This window comes from Bactrocera dorsalis, chromosome 1 (genome assembly GCF_023373825.1).
Source record: "Bactrocera dorsalis isolate Fly_Bdor chromosome 1, ASM2337382v1, whole genome shotgun sequence".
In the NCBI taxonomy this organism is placed as follows: Eukaryota; Metazoa; Arthropoda; class Insecta; order Diptera; family Tephritidae; genus Bactrocera; species Bactrocera dorsalis.
Window position 1 is genome coordinate 7,499,742 of NC_064303.1, and position 21,892 is coordinate 7,521,633.

The 21,892-nt window shown below is 38.8% G+C and overlaps 1 protein-coding gene across 1 annotated transcript in view; it reads right to left on the bottom strand.

Moving 5' to 3' along the window:
* Positions 1–1,616: 1,616 nt before the first annotated feature.
* The window catches only part of LOC105234247 (protein dissatisfaction), a 42,182-nt gene continuing 21,906 nt past the window's right edge, over positions 1,617–21,892 (bottom strand). The window contains exons 3-4 of the mRNA XM_049446762.1: positions 3,258–4,585; positions 1,617–2,134 (exon numbers count right to left, since the gene is read on the bottom strand). Of these exons, the coding sequence (XP_049302719.1) occupies positions 1,649–2,134; positions 3,258–4,585 (1,814 nt within the window). The 3' untranslated portion in view covers positions 1,617–1,648. The remainder of the gene's footprint in view (positions 2,135–3,257; positions 4,586–21,892) is intronic.

The following is a 21,892-nucleotide window of genomic DNA, read 5'->3' on the forward strand; positions in this document are numbered from 1 at the left end:
TGCCACTGGGCGAATTTTTTCTTTTTGCTTAAGACTACGGTATTTAAGGTTTATTTTATTATCATATATTTTTGATTTTGCGTTTATTTTCACCTTTCGCGAGTTCGTCATATTTTTGCACATTGAAATAACAACGCTGGTGTTAACATTAAATTTTATATTATATTGAAATGTTTTTGAAAATTTTTATTTTCCCTTTTTTTGGTGGCAAAATGCATTTTCAGGTGTTTGAAAAAATATGCGAATTTTTTAGTGGCCCAAAAATATATAAAAATCCCAAATAAAATACGAAATTAAATGAAATCAACTATTGTATAAATCGACAAGTTAATAAAATCGCACAGCTGTGCGAGGTGCAAGCGCGATTTTTCGCCATTTATCGGCGATTTTCGGTAATTTATTTGCTCGTGCTACATTTGCTGACTAACTGTTTTGATATGCGCGCAACAACAGTGTGTCGGAGAAGTGTCCACACAATTGAATTGAATTTAGAAAGACCGGCGGCAAAGTTATTTTTTCATTATTTCTAAACTTGCAATGCAATGCGAAGCGCGAAACAGCACGGCGACGAAGTGAAAAGCAGGATTTGCTGGAGGGAGGCGCACCAATAGGTATAAGTAAAGGTGAAAGGGAGGTGGCAGGCGGAAGATGGAAAAAATCATAAATTTAAAATATCAAATGTAAAGTCCGCACATTTTTCCAAAGCGAGATTGAGCATAAATAGCCGACGGATATGGGCACGAATGCATACGAACGGAAAAGGAATAAGAAAAAGCGACAAGCAAGCAATTGAGTGAGGAGTGGGAGGATAGTTGAGCATGAGTTGAGCGTGGTAGTGCTGGGTGGCGGTACAGGTGAGCTGTGAGGCTGTGAGACGATGTGATGATAACAAAATAAGAGCGCAAAAAGAAATATAAAAAATAAATAAAAATATGGAAAGAAAAAATTGTATATGAATGAAGAAAAAAAAATCAAAAGTAACAGCTAACGGTAAAAAACGCGGCGCTCGCGGTATAGGTCGCGGGCAAAATGTCGAATGGAAAGCAAATAAAGCAATTGCCAGCGGAATAAATCATTTGCTAGCACTCGAGCGCGCGCACATACACACACATAAATACTCATGTATACAAAGCTTATATTTCTAACGGCATTTTTATTAAACCGTTACTTCCATATTTACACACACGCGCACACATGCGTTTGGTGAGCGCTTGGCAATGCGACGTTGCGACATTAGAAAAATACAGTTACAGCAAACGTAGTATGGCAACAGCAACAACAACTAGTGTGTCATATCAACATAAAATATCAACGTGGTTATAGTTGGACGAAGAAGAAGCAGCAGGGCGCGGAACCGATGTGAAATTCGACAGCTGGGCGCAGCCACTCGCTTGCATACACACGTAAGGCCAATAGAAGCTGAATGCAACAACAATAATAAAAAGAGCTACAGTACCAGCTGCAACAACAACAGTGGTAAGAACAGCGCGAGCTCGCGTTATCTGCGTTATCGAAGAAGAGTAACGGTAGTCATGACCATCATCAATGTCCACTTCGGCTCAGATCTCATTTGTTTTTTCGCACACATTAGAAATACAGTTATCCTCTTGAAACACCGTTCTCTCATTCACGCTAATCTTTACTCACTTCATTTGTTGTCCACCTGCGCCGGCTCCATGGAATACATGTCCCTTAAGAGCCGCGCTATCGGCACATTGCCAATGGTCTCCTTGAAGAAGAGCGCCTCGATTGTGGCGGCGCGTATGGTACGCAAGGATGGCAGCAGCAGCAGTAGACGTCCAAAACGTGTCGCCTGTCGTGGATAACGCAGACGCACATGATCGGAGAGTATGCATTGCGCTTGATCTTGCAACATCTCAACCGGTTGCACATCGCAGAGTCCAGCTGTTTCGGGCGCAAAGAGCGCGATCGCTTTCATGCAGCCGACCTCACTACCGTCGGGCGCGATCTGACGAAAGCGACAGAGTATCTCTTGTATGGTTTTCATTTCCACTTGCGTGGCTTCGTCTTGGAGTACGCGCTCTTTGATGAGCGGTGATTCGAGTATGGGTGTGAGGTCGAGCGGTATCGTCCATTGTGCGAGGTTGAGTAGGAATAACTCTTTCCAGGATTCCTGTGGTAGCATGGTGGGGGGAGAGAAGTAGATTTACATATTTATAAAGTTATGATTTAAAGAAGGACTTAATTTTACATGCTTATTATAAATTGGATGAGGTTCATAGTGGATCTTCAAAGCTTTCAAACGGTCCTACCAAACTCACTAGACTAAAATCTACTAAAGGAGTAATATTTTCATCTAATCAGAGATGTGATTAATCACTCTAATAGGAGGGCGACGATACTAGCCTTGAGCTCACGACTAGTTAAGGAATGCCTCAACTCGTTATAAATGACAGCGACTCACTTTGTGATAAGACTAGTATGGGTCACAGCAGAACCGCAACTGTAAAGATGGTGAGCTGTCAAGAAAGGAAACTCTAGCCCCAGTATCAGTAGAATGCGAACGGATCGATGGTCCCACTCCTCGTGTGTTCTAATACTGGATAGCTGGGCTTCCGGCGAACTTGGTCAGCGCTGGGCTACCATGGTTCATGCGATGTCGCAAGATCGTTTTGGTTAAAGATCGATCGGACTTCCTTGCTCTCTCTAGCTGTCCATGCTGTAAGGCTGAGAATTTTAGAGCTCGCGTTTGCAAGATTAAGGCTTAAACACTTGGGAGCTCTCACTTTTATATGTCCCACCGAGTTGGTGGGAATAGAATTAAAACATGTTTATTTACTGACTTCACAAGGAATTTTTAGCAGTCCAAATGCGATCTTTGGATCAGTCATCATTACCTGATTCGAATACTTTCCAACCATGGGATATAGACTCGTCTTTAGAAGTTTCAGAATGAAGTCTTGACTTCAGATTAAAAAAAATGTTCTTCCACCAGATTGATCCATTCTGAAGAGTCTTAACGTCCATCTTTAAATAAGCCCTCAAATCCTATTTCCTATCCAACCCCGAAACTGAGAAATCTAAAATGGAATAAGGACGGACGATTTCTACTATATACAAGTATTACTTAAATCTACTATCTTAAAAGTTACCATTTGACCTGAGTCAACTTAGTCAGACCTTGAAAAAACTGTTGCTAAAAATCGGAGTTTCATATCAGTTACTTCAATCTTCATGTCTATTGTTTAAGCTAGTACTCTCCATTCACTATAAAACCAACCAGCAATTAGACTCACCTGCAACAATAAATGTTGATCATTCTTAGTAAGAGTTTGGAAGGGCATCAAGCACTTAACCCAACGCACAGCCATGAAGAGTAGACGTGCAGTAGTTTCCTGCAGCATTTCCCATGACAACAGACGTGAGTCCACACCAATCAATTGTTGTGGCAGCGCCGGAAATAGTATTGAATTATGCACTTGATATTGTATGATCTCTTGACACTTATCGGGGCTGAGTAAAAGTTCGAGGAAACCGTTTTGACGCGCTGCATAGAGCGCCGCAGCCTGACTCGCCGCAGCTGCGGCCGATGAGCTAGAGCTATTAGAAATACCAGCAACGCTGTGATGAGCTGTTGGCGAATGGCTGGAGAGCGGCGTCGAGCGCGATGGTGTGCCACTGCTGGCAGTCAAACTGCCGCTGCCACCACTACCCGGCTTACAATTCTGATTGTTTATGCTATTATCATTGTTGTTGTCCATGGACTCACTATTATTGTTGTTATTACTATTGCCATTGATATTGATAATCGGCGAGGCCGGTCCGCCAGTAACATTAGTGTCCGTCAGCGAGGGCACCGGTGAGGCGCTAGTCGACAACGGCGGTGTTGCTGATGGTGTTTCGGTCTCCACATTTACACGCGGACTCTCGCTGCCCAACGAGCTGCGACCGCCAATACTCGATATGGACTGTATAGAAGGCGTTGGCGACGGCGATGAGTAGTTATGTGTCGTAACCGTTGACTTTGCATAGAACTCCAAGCTTGTGGTGCTGGCAGCGCCACCGCTAGCCGCACCGGAAGAACCACCACTATTTGTCAGGTCATAAGTGGGCATGCCGGTGGTAAGTGACAGTGGCAAATGCTTTGTTGCTTGTGGCTGTCCGGCTGCCGCCGCAGCATTCACCGCACCCACAAGCGTGGCGGCTGTTGTGGCTGTCGCAGCGGCCGAGATGTTGGGCAATTTACTGGTGGCCTCCGCAATGAGATTGTGATGCATATGCGGCAAGAGATGCGGTGGAAATGGCAATGGGGGATGTGGTGGCACGGCAACGGCGCCATTTTGCAAAGCGCTATGCTGCGCCAGCGCATGTCCGGGATGATGGAAGGCGGTCGGATGTGCTGGTGGTTGGAAACCCTGCACGGGGTGGGTGGAAATGTGTGAAGTGTAATTGAAGGAAGCCGACACATTGGTGACCAGTGAGACGGGCAGATGATGGGCGGGATGGTGATGCGGCATGCCGTTGTGATGGTGATGATGATGATGATGATGCGGATGATGGGGATGATGGTGGTGCAGTTGTGGATGCAATTTGGGCTTACGTGGTCCGCGCTCATGCTGTACGGCTGTAAGGAGTAAGCGTAAAAACAAGTGAGTTAGAGATTAGTTAAGTAAATAGCGAAAGTACGAAGAAGAGGTGTACAAAATATTAGAAGAGTGAGATATAACTATGTGTACAAATCCAAATATGACAGTATATAAATTTCTAGATATATTTCTTAAAGAATTTGTAAAAGAAAGCTACTTCTTTTTAGGGTTTCTTGAAGCTTTTTGGCTTCATCGAGAACCATTCAAACTTTTCAGCTTCCTATTTGTATTACGATTGCCCAGGGAGTTTCTTATACTCAGAAGGAAACGTCGAAGACCCTATAAAATATGTATATACGTGCTGTGTCGACAACTTGTCGTTGCCAATGCCCAAAGGACCATATACCGCAAAAACTCCTAAGGCCGACTCATCAGATAATGTCGTTGTCCATGCCTTCGCCCCATATAACAGGACAGGAATGATGAAGCACTGTTGGCGAGTTTCAGTCTTTCATACACTCCGCTCGATAAGACCTCATTTGTAATATTAAGGAGGTTTACCACACGGTAATTGGCGCAGATGGTGGTGTCTCCATTTTGTGGATTGGACAAAGCACACTTAGGTTCTCATCATCGGGAACGTTTTCATCCAACCATATTGCAAAGAAGCTTTGTGGTTCTTCAGACGGATAACTGCTATTCGAATCTAATCATAGTCGGGCATCGGAACGTCTATGCCATCGTCATCGATCGGGGAATCGGATTCGCTTTCACCGCCGTTCAGCAGGCGATTCTTCAAATCTCTGTATCTATCCCGCATATGTATATCATATTAGAAGAATTGTGGTCGATCCCAATATTGTGAGATAGGCTGTCTGCTTTTTCTCCACTGTGACACGACAGTCCTCATCGTACCAACTGCTCTTTCGACCTTTACGAAAACCAATGGTTTCGCTTGCGGCTGTACGTAAGAACTTTAAAATGTCGTCCCACAGTTCCCTTATACCGAGTTTTTGATGAGTGCTCTCAGTGAGTAGGAGTGCAAGTCAAAGCCAAATCGTATGATTGTTAGAAAATTTGAACCTTCTCATCTGAGAACTTATTTTACCCATCCCTTAATTCCACTCTCGCTAGCGTTCTCCAACCGCTCTAGACTTAAGTGCGTGGCATAAGTTCAACTGAAATCATCTTCTTCAAATTAACTTTATTTATTTAACTACTTAAAAGCAGATTATCGCAATTATACCCTTGAATTGATTTTGTGCGAGTATTTTTGCGGCATTTGCATCTCGTTGCGCCTCAAGCCGGCGCGCGCCCTCATGCCAACAGCTTGATTGACTTGATAAGTTTGCCACTGCTCTGTGCCGAATCAGCAAAAAGGCAACAAATCCCAAATAGTCATACAACAACAAAAAAAAGAAGCGCTCTATGTTAGACTCATAAGAGGCATGCAAATCAAAAGTTGGTAAAAAGTTGCGTAAAACTCAAACAAACCCGCTTGTGAGCGCGTGACTGAAGCGCCTGAGCTGATGGGATAATGTGCCACACATTGGTGTGGCGACAGAGGGCGTTGGTTATTGTTAGTGTTGTTTTTGATTTTCGATTAGCTAAAGCTGCTGGAATTCGTTGTTCGATTCTATGCTAATGTATGCGTAGAAATATGTGTGTTTGACATTGTGTGAGTGTGCCGTTTTTCCTTTGATGTTTGCAGCCTTTAGTATCCTTGCATGCGTTTAGTAGAGTTATTTCGAACAAAAAGTAGTATTAAGAACATAAATATATCGTTCTTTGATATCTATGAGTAATTGCTATTAACTGTAAATATTAACTAATACTTTTTAATGGTTTATTTTGTAACTATTTTTAGAAAAATGTATATTATTTATATTTTGAATGACGACAATGTATGAACTTTATAAAATATATCCTATTAGTAATTTTTCCGAATGTCAATTAGATTGTGTAGCAAATTAAAATAAGTATATTTATGAGTCCCTTCCAGACCGCAGACTCTGACGCTATTCTAACTTACCGATCCAAATGAAGTTAGAGCTCTTTCGCAGCGTCGTTCTGGATTCTGTAGCAGGTTAAACTCCTACTTATCGAGAATCGACCCCGACATATCAAATATATGTTCAACGTACTACGAGTCCCCGCATAGCACAAACTACCTCTTTGCATGCTCAGCTAATCCTACACATCTGACACCCCTCTCCCCATCGTTCGACCTCTTGAGGCACGTTTCCTGGGCCTACTATTGGATGATCTTGTTAGCAAATTATCTGAACATTACCATCCTAACTGGGACAAAATAACCGTTACAACAGCGTTTCTAACCTAACTTAAATTTTGTCCAACTATAGTAAACTTAAACTCCTAAATATCACTTCTTCGTTTGTCATCTTTTGCTGGTCGTAATTGTTGTACGGGATAAACCAAAAGTTTATTTGTTTCAATTGGGTGACCGCGAGCGAGAACTCACTCTTAGCACCGATATCTTGACTACAAAAATATCAAAGGAGTGAACTACCAACTTATGGTAGTACGAGTAGAACAGATGACCTCGCTAAGAAGCTTGAACGTGTCGAAAGAATGGCTCTCATTGTTATATGGATCCAGAAACAAGACCCACAATGGCATTATACAAATAGCACCTATTGTTGTTGTAGTGGCTTAAAACATTTCTGAAGTAATTTCGAGACATGGTGCCGAGTTGACATTCTTTGGGCAGATAAAAGTCCGAGTCCTGTTACTTAGAACCGACAATCGTGGGTACCCATCGGCAGCTCCATTTCTGCCCCAGCGAAGTTGGATACATTAAATAGTCAAAAGTGGATATTCTGAACAACTGTGGAAGGTGGAGTTAACTATAAGCAGATCTCTCTCAAACATGGTTTACGCTACTGAATCATTGTAGTTCTTTTAAAGCAGCAGGCTTTTATTAAGGTAGCAGTAGCTTTATTTCTGCTAAGTACATCCCCTTTCAGGAAAGTAAGCACTCACTTCAATGGAGGAGAGAGAGCGTCAATAATAGCTTCGAGCCTGCTTAAAGTGCGCACAAAAGTTTGTCTGTCCTCATTATCGATAGCATCAATCTGGAAACCGATGAACTTGCGAGATAAGGAACAATTTTCCCGATTAAATCCGATTGAGAACTTTTTGGATTCCTTCTGACCTCTTGCGTTTTGGCGGCAGAATTCTAGACTTTTCTTGAGTTTTTGGAGTAATTTTTGTGCATCCGCGAAAACCTTTTGAGCTAGTGCCGAGCTCAGGCAATCTACTACACTACTTGCTATCAGTTAGGTACATCTCGGCGCAATCGTAAAATTTCCGGGTACCGTACAATTCATACATGAGTTAGGACTGAAAATCTTGATGCTAACTCGCAAAGCTGTATGGTCGAAGGTGAGTTAGAAACATCCAGGCTGTTGCTTCCATGATTCAGCAAGACTGAAATATATTTACATGTACACATATTGTAATGGCCTCAATGTGTGTTAGGCGACTTTTAGGATCTGACTACAGAGGTACAATTTTCTGGACTCACAAAATACTTTATATACTAGTCCAAAAGCGATTCCAATCTTAAGGATCAGTTACAGAACCTAACCTAACCTGTTAAGAAGACCCAGTGAAATTCTTGCCACCATTGCGCGGATATGAAAAATAAATTAAATAAAACGGAAATTCTTAAAAATGGAAACTGAATAAGCAAAAATTATTTTTCTTTCAATTCTCATACTGCCTCCCTCTCAATTTTCATAACTTTAACGACACAGGCACACAAACGCTTCCCCAACAAGGCAACAAAAGCTATGCCAATAACTTTTCGAAAAGCCTCAAAGCCTTTTGGAAGATCAAATTTTTCAATTACGCTTAAGTGGCGAACTCATAAAATTTTCATGCGGTACTCATCAGCGTCAATGATATGCCTATGCAGCATATGCCGCGTTGGTTGGCAAGAGAGCGAGAAAGGAGAAGGCGCGCAGTTCGGCGCTGATTGTTGCGAAAGACTTTAGGCAATTTGATGACAAACCGAAGAAAACTGATGAAGGCGAAAAGAAAAAAAAAATGGAAAGGAAATTATATGTTGGAAATTATAAAAAACGAAAATTTAGCGAAAAGAAAAAAAATGTAAAAAAAATTAAAAAAGGAAAATTAAAGACAAGGCGCTCGCTTGAAAAAAGTTTCCCCAATGGCTGAGTTTATCTTAATTCTCTTACGTTAATTTTTGTGTGGCGGTGCAACTTTTTAACCCTTCCGAGCGACGGCATGCTGTGGCATTTGCCACTTGAAAGTGTTGTTTCCAACTTAATTTTGAAGTCTTTACGTTGCCTTTTTCTTCGCTTGGTTTTCTTGGTGTGGTTTATGACGGTGGGAGAGAAGGAAACTTAAGTTACTTCTCTGACAGCTGGGCAGCAAGAAAATTTGCTTGATTGCGGAGTTTGTTGTTGCTTTATAGTATTTCTTTTTTGTTTCAGTCAGCAAAGCGACGGCATCTTTTGACGTTGGTGCACATTACTTAAAGTTGGCTGTGTGCTGAAGGCCGCAAAGAGCTTCGAGACTTTGTTGGTGTTGGCGAATAATTCTTGATTTTATAATTTCTTCACGAAACAAAATGCATTCGTACTCACTTATACATATGTATGTACATATATGTGGGTAAGCAGAAGTTGGGCAATGCAAAAGTCGTGTTGCGACAAATTTCAAACTTGAAGCGTTTCTTTTTCTGGTTGATAGAGAAGTGAGAAGTAAGTATGTATGTACGTATGTAAGATTTGTTTGAAAAAATTAATGAAAGAGAATTTAAATATACATACATACTCGTATTATAAAATATATTTTATATATGTATGTATGTATGTAATATCACTTTTTTTTCAATTATAGTCCAAATTTAAAATTTCACGATTTCAAAACTTGAAAACTAAAATAAGAATATATCGAAATTTGAATGCAGAACAAAAAACATTTCAATGTGTTCGGGTTTCAAATTTCTTAACGGGATACCAAATTATTTTTCGGGATTTCGTTTTAACCAGTATGATTTTCTATCAGATAACAAATGTTCAAGTTCAACTTTCTGATAAAATAATTTCGGGAGTTAAAATTATTCGACGGGATCCCGAAACTTTTTTCGGGATTTTTAACGGATATGTTTTTCAAACAGGTAACTAATGTTCAAGTGATAAAATTATTTCGGCAATTACAATTACTGGACGGGATCCCGAACTTTTTTTCGGGATTTTTAACGAATATGTTTTTCAAACAGATAACAAATGAGTTGGTTAAATTTGGTGATAACATGATTTCTTGACGGGATCCCGAAAGATTTTTCGGATATATTTTTTAAACAGAAAAATCGGATGGTGTGATTTTGGCAAGTCTCGAATATTTTCGGGTCTCTGAACACAGTTAAAATCTGATTGTCTGATATTTTTTGATAAATAAGTGAACTGACAGAATCCCGAAAGTTAAATCCCGAAACTTTTCGGGATCCCGAATATAGTTAAAAGTTGATTGTCTCATTGTCGACAAATATCCCGCTTTTTTGTGTAGTTTTCGTAAAATTTAAAAGTCTTGTAATTATTAAGGAAAAATTTATGGCAGGATATATTAAATCAAACGAATTTTTGATACAAAATTTGAAATTCTGATGAAATTTATATTTTCTTATTTTCTTGGAACTGAAATTTCAGGATCTTGGGCTCAAAAGACACCTAATTGCTCATTATCATTATCTTAACAACATAAATACTATGGATATTTATATCTTCCAAGCACTTGTCCCGTATTGGGAAGACTACGCTGTATGCACCTGGGGTCCCCACGGTGTGATACATTTGAAGAAGTCTCGATAGTGAGGCCGCAGAATCTGTTAAAATTCACGTCAAGCGCAGGCATCCTAAAGGATGACAACACCTTATGGACCTAGAAACTGGCCTCCATCTGGTATCACAAAGGACCAAAATTGGTCTAGGCGTGGCTTATTGGCCTACCAGATTAACCTAACCTAATCAATGTCTTCCATGTTATTAGATCAATTAACAAATGACTAACGCGAGTTAACTAACAAATATCTTCTAAGACATTCCTTAGCAGTCACCAAATCTACCAATAGAATTGTTATCGTATAAACTACCAGTTATATGACACCAGCTGAACAAAAAATATCAGTTAGGCGCCTAAAACGCGGCAATGTTTCATAGTGGCATTCAAAAAAGACCTTCTGCCGGTTCTCAAAACATCTCATAACAAGAAATCTTAGACAAGTAGCCACAAAAGCCGTCGTGAAGCCACAAAACATGTCAGCAACAAAGTAAACAACAACACCACACCGAACTCGCCACTTACTAATTTCAATACACAGAAGACAACTCTCAAACACACAGAGTATAACAAATTGTTGTTGGCAGCAAAGTGAAGAGCTTGTCATGGCGACAAGATACAGCTTGTACTAGCTGTGCGCTGTCCTGTAGCGCGTCCAAAGGCTTAAGCGCCTACAAGTATGCACTGTGTAATAGCATTTTGGCAATTATTTACATTTTCTATAGTAGGCTTTGAGGCGCAGTTGGGTAGAAAATTACATGTATACACACGCACACAGACACAATCAAGGTGAGCTTTGACGGAACAAGCGAAGAGCTGTGTAAACAAGCAAAACTTAACGTTAAGCAAAGGACATTATGGCATTTTAACATTCGAGACAAAAACAAAGCAAGCAAATAAGCAGCCAACTTAACCATAACAAAAACAACAATAACTACAGGCATGTTTAACATAACCGCACGTCTTGTAGTCTCGCGCCTAGCAAGCACAATATGATTCCAGTTAATAATATCTTCTTCTACTTTTCTTCGTGCCAGCAAATCATCTTCATTCTTGTTGTTGTTTTGTTGTTTTCTATCTCGCTCGTAGTTTCTGGAAATTCACGCTTAACTGCATTTCTAGGCAAAGTCCGTCAGCTACTTAGACAGAGTCAGTCATTTGCCATATTTGCTTCGGCAATTTGCCTTCTTTTTAGTTCATTTAGTTAACTGTTTTGTTGTTGGCGGCTTGTTTACTTAATAGCTTTTAAGCAGAGCATATTTACATATGAGCTTGAGCTTTTATTTTTGTTATTTTCACTTTTGTTTGACAAATGTGTGTGTATTATATAACATGTGGATGTGTATGTTAAGCAATTCTTGCAAAATGTATTCCAAATAGTTGGAGCTTTCGAGATTGTCTGCATAGAAACCATTTTAAGGAAGATTCAGAGAAAACTTAGTTTTGTGTTTCGCTTACTCTTTGCTTCTGTCTCCCTCACGCTGTTTTTCTTTCACTCTCTCACAGTCTTGAACTCCCTCTCTATCTATTTCTTCCTGTGTCTATGTTGTTGATTAGCAGAAGAAAGCATCTCAGAAATAACTTAGAAAAGTGCTACGATAAAATCTGAGTCCGTTCCGGTTATATAAACGCGACTGTCGTGGGAGCCAGCTTTCTCTTTCTTTACAGTCTTTGGTTTGAGTTCCAACTAAAGTTATGTTAAGACCTCATAGACCATTTCTTATGCGAGTATATTCCTTCCAATGAATCTGGTAGATTTTCCAGATTAAGAGAATCAAAATAAAAGATTAGGCAATGAGAATCAAGATAGTATTTTGAAGTTCTATGACTTCATTTCATGATTCACTAGAAAACAATGGAGCATCTCTTATCCACTTGCCCCGCATTGGTAGGACTGCGCCGTCTGTGGTCCCCACGTATGATAGTGATGATGATTAGTGGAGGAGGTATCGATAGTGAAGCCACACAGTCTGTTGAAATTCGCGTCTAGCGCAGGCATCATAAAGGATGACTACTTCTGGACATAGAAACTGAACTACATCTGTTATCATAAATGACCAAAACTGGCCTTTGCTTGGCTCATTGGCCTACCACAGAGATATGGTATGTCTACAATTGCGAAACATTTTCTTAAAATATCTTTGTCGTCAGAAACCCTGCCAATGGCAATACGTATTGGGACTACTGAAACTACATAGATAGATTAGAACTTGATTCAGCTCAAAGTATATTTAATTATTAAGCCAGTTAGTCTTTAAACGCCACAAATAGATGAAGGAGATAGAGAATCCCATAGGGATATGCGGAGATAAGGTAATAAAAGAGAGCATATGATAGGAGAAAATGGATTCAGAGAGAATTGAGTAGAATAAGATAGGCAACAAGAAGGTAAGGATAGGTTATAGAAGGATCTAACTATAAGAAAATATAAGAAGGAATGAGATATAAATGGATTAAATATTATATTATATGCTAGTCTATAGATAGAATGGAATAGAAAACAGAAAGAATAGAATAAGGTGTGGTTGTATACAATTTTATACTATAGTAATTAAAAGATCAAGAGGGGATAAACTAAAGTTGAACAGGATAAAGTTGGTTAGACGGTTATGGTATAAGATCGCAGAGAATTGAAAGGAGAAAAATAAATAAATGAAAAATATGATGGGAAAATTTGGATAAAGTAGGATATAATGCGATAAAGAAACATTTTTATAGAAGAGGATTGTGAGGTTTACGACCCTACTGGTCTATTGGCTGTACAAAACTATAATCCATCTCATACTAACATATACTATGTTAGTGAGCTGATCCGCGCTATCGAAGAAATGGTGTATTAAACTTCTTGAATAGCAGCCAAGAGCTGCTTTGCTGGGGATTACTATGAAAAGTAAATCAAGAAAGGCTCTGGATGTTATCCTCGATATACTAATAGATATGCAAGTGAAATATGATGTAATGCTTGGCCGTAAGCCGGTTTATGATTAAAGGTCATTGGAATCAGGCTCAGCGTCACTGCGGTTATTTTATTGTATTTAACCTTGAGTTTTACTAGCAATGCAACCTCGAGAAACTGATTCATGAAGTTTCCACGTTTCCATTTTTCAGTAAAGGAAAATGGATGATCAACAGTTCCAACGACAAATCCAGCAGCCTGCTTCTTCTCTAGTAATCCATATGCAGAAGGTAACTTTAAACTAAATGACTACAGTTCAGTCTTTCAGTTCGAAATTTTTGGCATAACAAAAAATGTAAAGTGGAATTCTGCTCTAATCAGCCTGTTCATTAACCTTTGGCAGTATATAGAGCATTGCCAGAGGATGATGCGGCTCTGGAACATTACTTAGCGAATGCTCAGCCTTCAGCCGGTTGATACGGGATATCTTCCACGGATCGCAATGTTGAAACTTAAGATACATTGCTCTGCTGGGATGGAAAAATAATTAGTTTTCAAAATCCAGGTCAATCCGTTCTCTTGCGCCTCCCCCTTCAACCAATTTACCAACCAGGTACATACTTGTACTTAAGGGCAAGGTTAAAGATATAAATAACGATAAGGATAAGGATAAGAATAAGGATAAGGCTAAGAATAACGATAAAGATAAGAAAAGATAACGATAGGGATAAGAATAAGAATAAGGATAAGGGTAATTATAAGGTATAAGGATAACGATAAGGATAAGGATAAAGATAAATATAAGGATAAGGCTAAAGATAAGGCTAAGAATAAAGATAAAGATAAAAAAGGTATAAGGTATAAGGTATAAGGTATAAGGTATAAGGTATAAGGTATAAGGTATAAGGTATAAGGTATAAGGTATAAGGTATAAGGTATAAGGTATAAGGTATAAGGATAAGGATAACGATAAGAAAAAGGATAAGGATAAGGATAAGGATAAGAAAAAGGATAAGGATAAGGATAAGGATAAGGATAAGGATAAGGATAAGGATAAGGATAAGGATAAGGATAAGGATAAGGATAAGGATGAGGATAAGGATAAGGATAAAGATAAAGATAAGGATAAATATAAGGATGAGGATCAGGATAAGGATAAGGATAAAGATAAGGATGAGAATAAGGATAAGGATAAGGACACAGATTTTGAAAATGATGGGAAATAAACTAGCGTAATAGATAAACTTGGAGGCTTAGAGTAAAAGAATAACAACTAATAACGGTACTGAAAGTGATATGCCATTGAAGACATTTTTTTTTCAAGATATAAAAAGAGAGAGTTATCACGAAGGATATTTTTGTGTAGACTTTCAACGGTATTTGTTTTCTTTAAGCATCCCAACTTGTCCAAACGCTTAAGAAACATATTTTGTTCAATCTTCTTCATTATTTTTATTCACTATCTTTGCACAAATTATTCTCTTTACTTCACAGCTTCACAGGTAACGCTATGCTGTCTTCTGCCAAGTCCAAGCACTTTCCATATCGGCTTAAGAAGACAAATTGTCGTGTTGCTGATTATTTTCCTTCTCGTTGAAATTCGTTTTCATTACACTTACATGTATTGTTGCTGTATCCCCTCCAAAACTAGCTGCAGAGCCAACCATTAACAATCGCATCAGCGTCGACAAACGCAGCTCATCAATTCACGAATGCGCACATGATAAATGTAGCAAGACCATCAAAAGTGAAGTGCTGTCTTAGCTGCGGTGGCTACTTCCACCGTTAGCTGGCTAAACCTCAAGATTGCTTTTTATAGTAAGTATATTTCCATGCCTTCCGCTTCGCACAAACAACAGCAGCTTGCGAATAAATAAACGATTAATGTCACAAAGGTGAGAATAATGTCAAGTGTTTGCTATTCATGTGTATTATTTACTTCTTTATACTCACATACACATATGTACATATTTGTTTGGCTGAATGTCACATATCACATATCCTCCCAAAGCGCTGCACAGCCAAGTAACCCTTTATGCAACTCGCATGTGTATTATATCGCACTTTGTCATGTGAGTCATGTGAGTCCTTCACTTGTGCATATATGCGATTAGTATTGGATTAAAATGTCATCCCTCATATTTTGCCAACTCATGTTTGCATGTGTGTTCGTGTCTGTGTGTGTGTTGCCGTGTAGTTACACGCATACACACATAATTAGCGCCAACAAATAAAAGTCACCAGGGCGACCGTGTACATTGTCAACACCCACTACAGTGTGCGCTGTTTGAATTCACAAACGTGATATTTTCGAAAACATATTACAGTTATGCAATAGTGAAATTCCTATGAATTTGTAAACATTTATGTACAAGAGAGTTTATGAAGGGACCATGGTGGAATTTTTCAAGTGTTTTCGAAATATTATATAATAATACAGGTATCCCTCGAATAACACGGTTAATTGGTTCTGTGTTATTCGAAATCGTGTTATTTGAAATTTAAAAGGTAAAACTTTATAAACGCAATAAATTTTAAATTACATATGTTCAACCACTGTCACTCTCCAAAGATTGATTTGTTTTTCCTTGAAGAGGTAGAGGATCCTCAAATTTCAATTTTTAAAAGGAATTTTCGCGGCTTCGTGTAATTCGAACCCCGTGTTATTCGAGGGTTGTCGCAATTTTTGAACCGTGCTATTCGAGATTTCGTGCAACTCAAGTACCGTGCTATTCGAGGGATACCTGTATATAATATATGTGGTGAAATAGTAAATAAAATCTTGTAAATCATAAAAAATGTAAATAAAATCGAAATTAAAAAATTAAAATATAAATAAAGAAATGTAGCTGAGTTTAGCCTCCAAATTATGTAACTTTAATGCAAATTTCTTTCATTATAATTCGCGCACTGCAATTCTCAACAGGCACAATGAATGATTTAATTTGTATGGCAGCTATATGCTATAGTGATTCGATCTGAACAATACTTTCAATATACGATTTTCTGCCTAAAATAATAATCTGTGCCAAGTTTCGTGAAGCTATCTTGTCAACTAGAAAAGTTTTTCATATAAGAACCTGATTTTTATTGATAAGTTTGTTCAACTTTGTACAACAGCTATATGCTATAGTGATCCGATCTCAACAATATTTTCAGATATTATAACCTTGCTTTAAATAATAATCTGTGCGAAATTTCGTGAGGATTTCTCGTCAAATAACGAAGTTTTTCATACAAGAACTTAATTCCTATCGTTCAGTTTGTATGGCAGCCATATGCTATAGCTATCCGATATGCACAATTTCTTTTGAGATTGAACCGTTGCCTTCGGCAACAATTCATACCAGAGTCTAGTCAAATAAAAAATTTTACTTAAAGGAACTTGGTTTTGATAATTTGGCTTGTATGGCAGCTTCAGTCTCCGATTGAACCCCATGGTTATCTATTTAAGCAGAGAGGCCATGAGAGGGTTGTGGCATAAGTCCTTATGCTTATGTTGAGAGCCATGTTCGAACACTAATCAGGAACTCGTCTCAGCTGAACCTATACGTCCGAAAATATTGCAGGTGCATTGTTCGTACTTGAATACCTGCCAGGGGTTTAACGAGACGGAAATGAGAGCAGCATTAGCCTACCAGCCATTTCGATGACCCTGACCAGCCGTTTGTCATGAAAATCAGAATCTTACTGGCCTCGATTCTGATGGACTCTTGACGGCGGTTGCAGCCTCGGTTGGGGTTGCGGGCACTTATTTAAAGGTATCAGTTCGCATTTTCGCTGGAGATTCTCTGAGCGCGCCAACTGTGACCCCGGTAGTAATCTGAGTTCAACCTTACCCAGTATACCCAATTCAGGGTCAAATTGGTTCATGTCCGGGTGATATCAGCAGTGCCTGTGCTAAAGGCTTTTACCGTGAAGAAAACTGATTTAACTAACGGCTGCTCCAAGCACTATATTACAAAGGCTCAAAGCTAACTGTGGATAAGCCGTAATAGGAATATTGAGTCGGATTGAGTTGAACTAAAGGATATTCTACCGAGCTTAGCATATAACATGAGAAGGGTAATTGAAACTAGTTATTGGATTGCTTGTATTGCCTCTATGAAGCTTAGATTGCAGCCAGTCGTATTCTTTATAAAAAATATGGATCATAGACCTAGTTTCGGAGTGAATTTTTTTTTCAACAAAGTGAGTTTCCAAAAATCAAAGGATATATTGGATGGTGCTAGGGAAAAAATCTACTGTTGGCAAAACTTAGCATTTTATAAAAGAATTTCTGTCGTCTAAGTAGAAAAACCACTCTTCACTTAGATTTTTGATCGAAGAAAAACTGTATCAAAATAAAATAAAATAAATTTCATAACTATGCCGATAAATAACTTGTTCTCAACATTGAGCAAAATCTCCTCCAGCATTTTAGAAAAATCAATAAGAAACGTTCAAAAAATTAACTTCAAAATAATATTAAAATTCTCAATAAAACAACATACCCAAATTTTTCCTACAAGGTCACTTTCCGTATCACATATGTGTGTATGTAAGTACATATGTACATATATGAGCTAATTTCTTGTCGTGCGTTACGTAAATTGAAAAAGTTATGTTTTGCATGAACTATACAATATATGTACATATGTACATATGTATGTATTTAATAAACTGACACACACATATGGATGGGCATAAAGCCAACAAATGTGCATATTCTCACGCTTTTAACCTTTTTGTCTTTTAAGTTAGTCAATAAAATCGGCTTAATTTATGTTCTTAAGAAGGCAAGTTTACTAAAAGCAATTTGCCGAAAACTCATTTATGAGTTGACGATTTGACGAATAAACGAAGGTACATAGTTGTGAAAACAGTGAAATTATGTGTTGATAGTATATAGTATATAAAATACTATAAGCATATAACCACATATGAAGTATGTGTAGCGTAGCAGTAGGAGAAAGAGAAATGGTGAATAGAACATACTCTTCGCTCTAAATTGAGCACCATTATTCTAAACATTTAAGCTTCATCTGACTGCCGACTTTCAAAGCATACTGATGTCGGAAAGAGTGGCTTTGTTATGGAATAAGAATATTCTATCGCGGTTATACACCCTCGTATCTATGACATGGAGCCAAAGAACCTCACTTTTAGAGAGAGATAAATTGAAATTGTTGAATGAGCTAAGATTCCAAATATATTTTCCAATAATATTTAGGAACAGTTGTATTATTGTATTGAATTATTATACGATTCAACGAGGGATTGAGATTTATTGAACAATTAGATAACTCTTCAACTCTAAAGAGCTCAAGTTTTTAGGTTTTAATGAAGGCCTTGGGTCTGCTGATATGAACAAGCTACCTTCGATTCACCGGCTTTGTTAAACCGCTAATATCTGAATGGGGTTTTTAGCGGTAATGGAATATACCGCGACATGGTTCGTTGATAATGCGAACCTGTCATGTATTTAATCTACGCCTCTCATAAGTATCCACACACGTTCCCTTAGGTAAAGAGGTAGACCCGAACTCAATGGGACATCTTCTCTGATCAAAAGATAGTCCAACTTATATTTTATTACATTATTACCCAAAATATGTAATATTTTTGGACCTACATATAATAAAAACAAAACCAAGAAAAAAATATTTGTCGGATAACTCAAACTTTTTTGGCGGACTACGGACTTTGACTACCCTTACATAATCCTCAAAAACAAACCGAATTTTTATAGTTGACAGAATTCAAATTTATTTGGTACGGTAGGGTAAAGAACACATACTCCATAACACACTATTGGAAGCCGAGTAAATTAAAGGGTACGGAGAACAGCAATTTGAAATTCTCTCTCAGTTCAAGTATTTGATAATCTGGACCACTGCATCACAGCCTACTCCTGGCGGTATCTTTTACGCTCAAATAGGATAAGTGGGTGGGGCGAAGAAGCTGGAAGGATCGAAACTCAAGGGGAAGGTTGAAAGGAGTCTTCAATCAAGAAAGTCATTCAAGCAGAAAATGGCTAGGAATCTACAAATGTTTCCTCATTAATATATATCTAGAAGAGCATAGTTTTTATCACGATATTTCAAAACAGAATAATCCAATTTCACACAATTTAGTAGTGGAGAAATAGGTGTAGTATCTAGAGCTCAGAACTCCTAGGTATGAATCAAAAAGACCATCGCATGTCGACAAATGAAGGACTAAAGCTTATCGCCAATTCATTGAGGCGGCTAATATCAAATTCCAGCCAATTCACCGGGTTCGTACAACGTATGCCAAACGAGATGATTCAATCTTAGTCTGGTGAGAGCTGGACAGTAGAGGAGAAAGTAGATGAAACTTTGACAAGTTGCGTCCTCCAAAATCTTTAGCCTCATCGCGTGACTGCCAATGGGATGTAAATAGATCAGTTAGGACACTTATTATTGCGGCCTTGTTAAAAGCTAACAGTTCTGTGGACCTTTTATGTTTCATTAGGGGCCAGAGGGCTTCGCGCGAGCTCAGCAACCGTTGATCAGATCCAGCGACCAGATGCACCAAGACAGGGGGACCCCTGCTTGTTCCCATCCTAACGAAATATATCTATGAACGACTTTTCTTTCAATCTCAACAACTTTACAATCTCCGACGCTTCCACAATGATCAGACAGGCACCCAGACAAGTTTAATATGGAAGTAGCTTGCTGTTACTGTAAGTGACGTGATGTATTCCTTCAGTTCACTATCAGCGAGCTCAAGCCCTGCAAAGCAGCTCTGCTATCAGAATGAATGCCCACCTTTCTAAAAGAAGCCGCATTTCGAAGAAACACATCTGCTATTACCTAGATGGCAGCTACCGCTACTTGAAAGATCTGAATTCTTCTTTAGAAAGTAAGAAGTGTAGTAGACTTCAAACTGCTGCAATACATTATGATACCTAACCTTTGTCATATCAAACCTGCCGGATCTTGAGCTCAGATTTAAAGCTGAACATAATTGATCTTGAGCTCAGATTCAAAAGCTCTGCCTAAAAGAGAGATATCTACGGGTTATAATTATGTCGCCATGGTCACTACTCGACACCTACATTTAAATAACCGCATTGTTTATGCAACACCCAACACAAGGACACGTGCCACATTTCACAAACGGGTGCCTAGCACCAGATGATAAGCATTGGATGAAAAAGCAACATTTCGTAAATCTAATTAGTAGCTCATTACTAAGCAACAAATCGCAAAAACCATATTGTAGCAAAGGTGAAAACAGAAATGGAAAAGCCACTGCCATACATGAAGTAGAAGAAGAAAAGGAAGCAGGAAAGTGTGTTGAAAAAGTAAAGACAAGCTAGACCATAAAACATATTGACCGATTTAGCGAAGCTAATCAATTAATTAGTCATGGACAGTGGAGAGAAATGAGAGATGGTGATGAAGTAGGCGGCTGGGTTGTAACCCACGCACAGGAAAAAACTACCAGGACAAGGGGGACGAACCACGAGAAAACGCACAAGAAACTTCAAAACACAGCCGGGCTGAAAGAGGGTGAGCTGTGACTGCTTTGTCGGCGATACGAAAACAAAAACGCAAATTGTCAGTATGCCACAAAGTGTGGCTGTCAAACCCTTGATGGCCGAGGATGCGTATAACCGCACACACCAAAAAAAAAAGAGCAAACGCACAAGAACAAAAACACAAAAATTAATGATAAGAGCAGAAAGATGGAGAGTGAGACAAAAAGAATTTGTGGCAGGCAAAATGAAGTGAAGTACATTAAGAGCCCGACAATGTTGAGCTGCGCCGAGCTGAACAGCTGTTCGGTTCACAGGCAAGCCAAGTCAAGCCAAGTGGTGTCTGCTTGAAGAAGGAGCGAGCTCACGACAAGAAGCTGAGATGAAGGTACGTAGGAAGCGTGTTAAAAGTGGGGTGAACCGAACGCACTGAAGGGTGTGAAGGCCGTTGAGCGCTACTGAAGTAGTTAATTCGCGGAGGGTGACGAGTGTGCTGCTAATTACTAAGCATTACAATGAACCAAAAAATCAATTTAAGCAAAATAATCCCCTTCAAATGAGTATAAATAAATAAAATTGCAATAAATAAATAAATACGAAGCGCACACAAGCAAAAGATGAAGGTACATGAAGGAACAAGAGCAAGAGTCGAAGGCACGAGCCACTTGAATTGTTATGATTGCTGCATTACAATGCAAAATAGAAAGAAGAAATCATTTGATTTGAGCTGCAGTGCCCAGCAATGACCTAATTACTCCGTTCTTATTTAATTTAATTTTTACTTTTATTTGCTGATAATGCAGAATTAGAAATTAAGGTGTTCTTTAGATATACAAGCCATATTTCGTAATACAAAGATACAGCGTGAAATTACAAATTACAAAAACACTTGAAGCGATTCGCTGCGGTCTCGGCAACTATAAATTGGGTTCGACTCAACTGCATTGAGGGTTATAGGAATTTTACGAGGATTCCTTGGACATACATATGTAGTTGAAGGCGTTGAGAGTTAGCGAAGATGATCATTATGCACCCAATTTGATTTGGACAAGGTGGTTTTGAGTATAAAAATAGGTGGTGGTGTTGAAATAGGAATGTCAGTGAAATTATAAGAAACAATTGTGGCCTAAC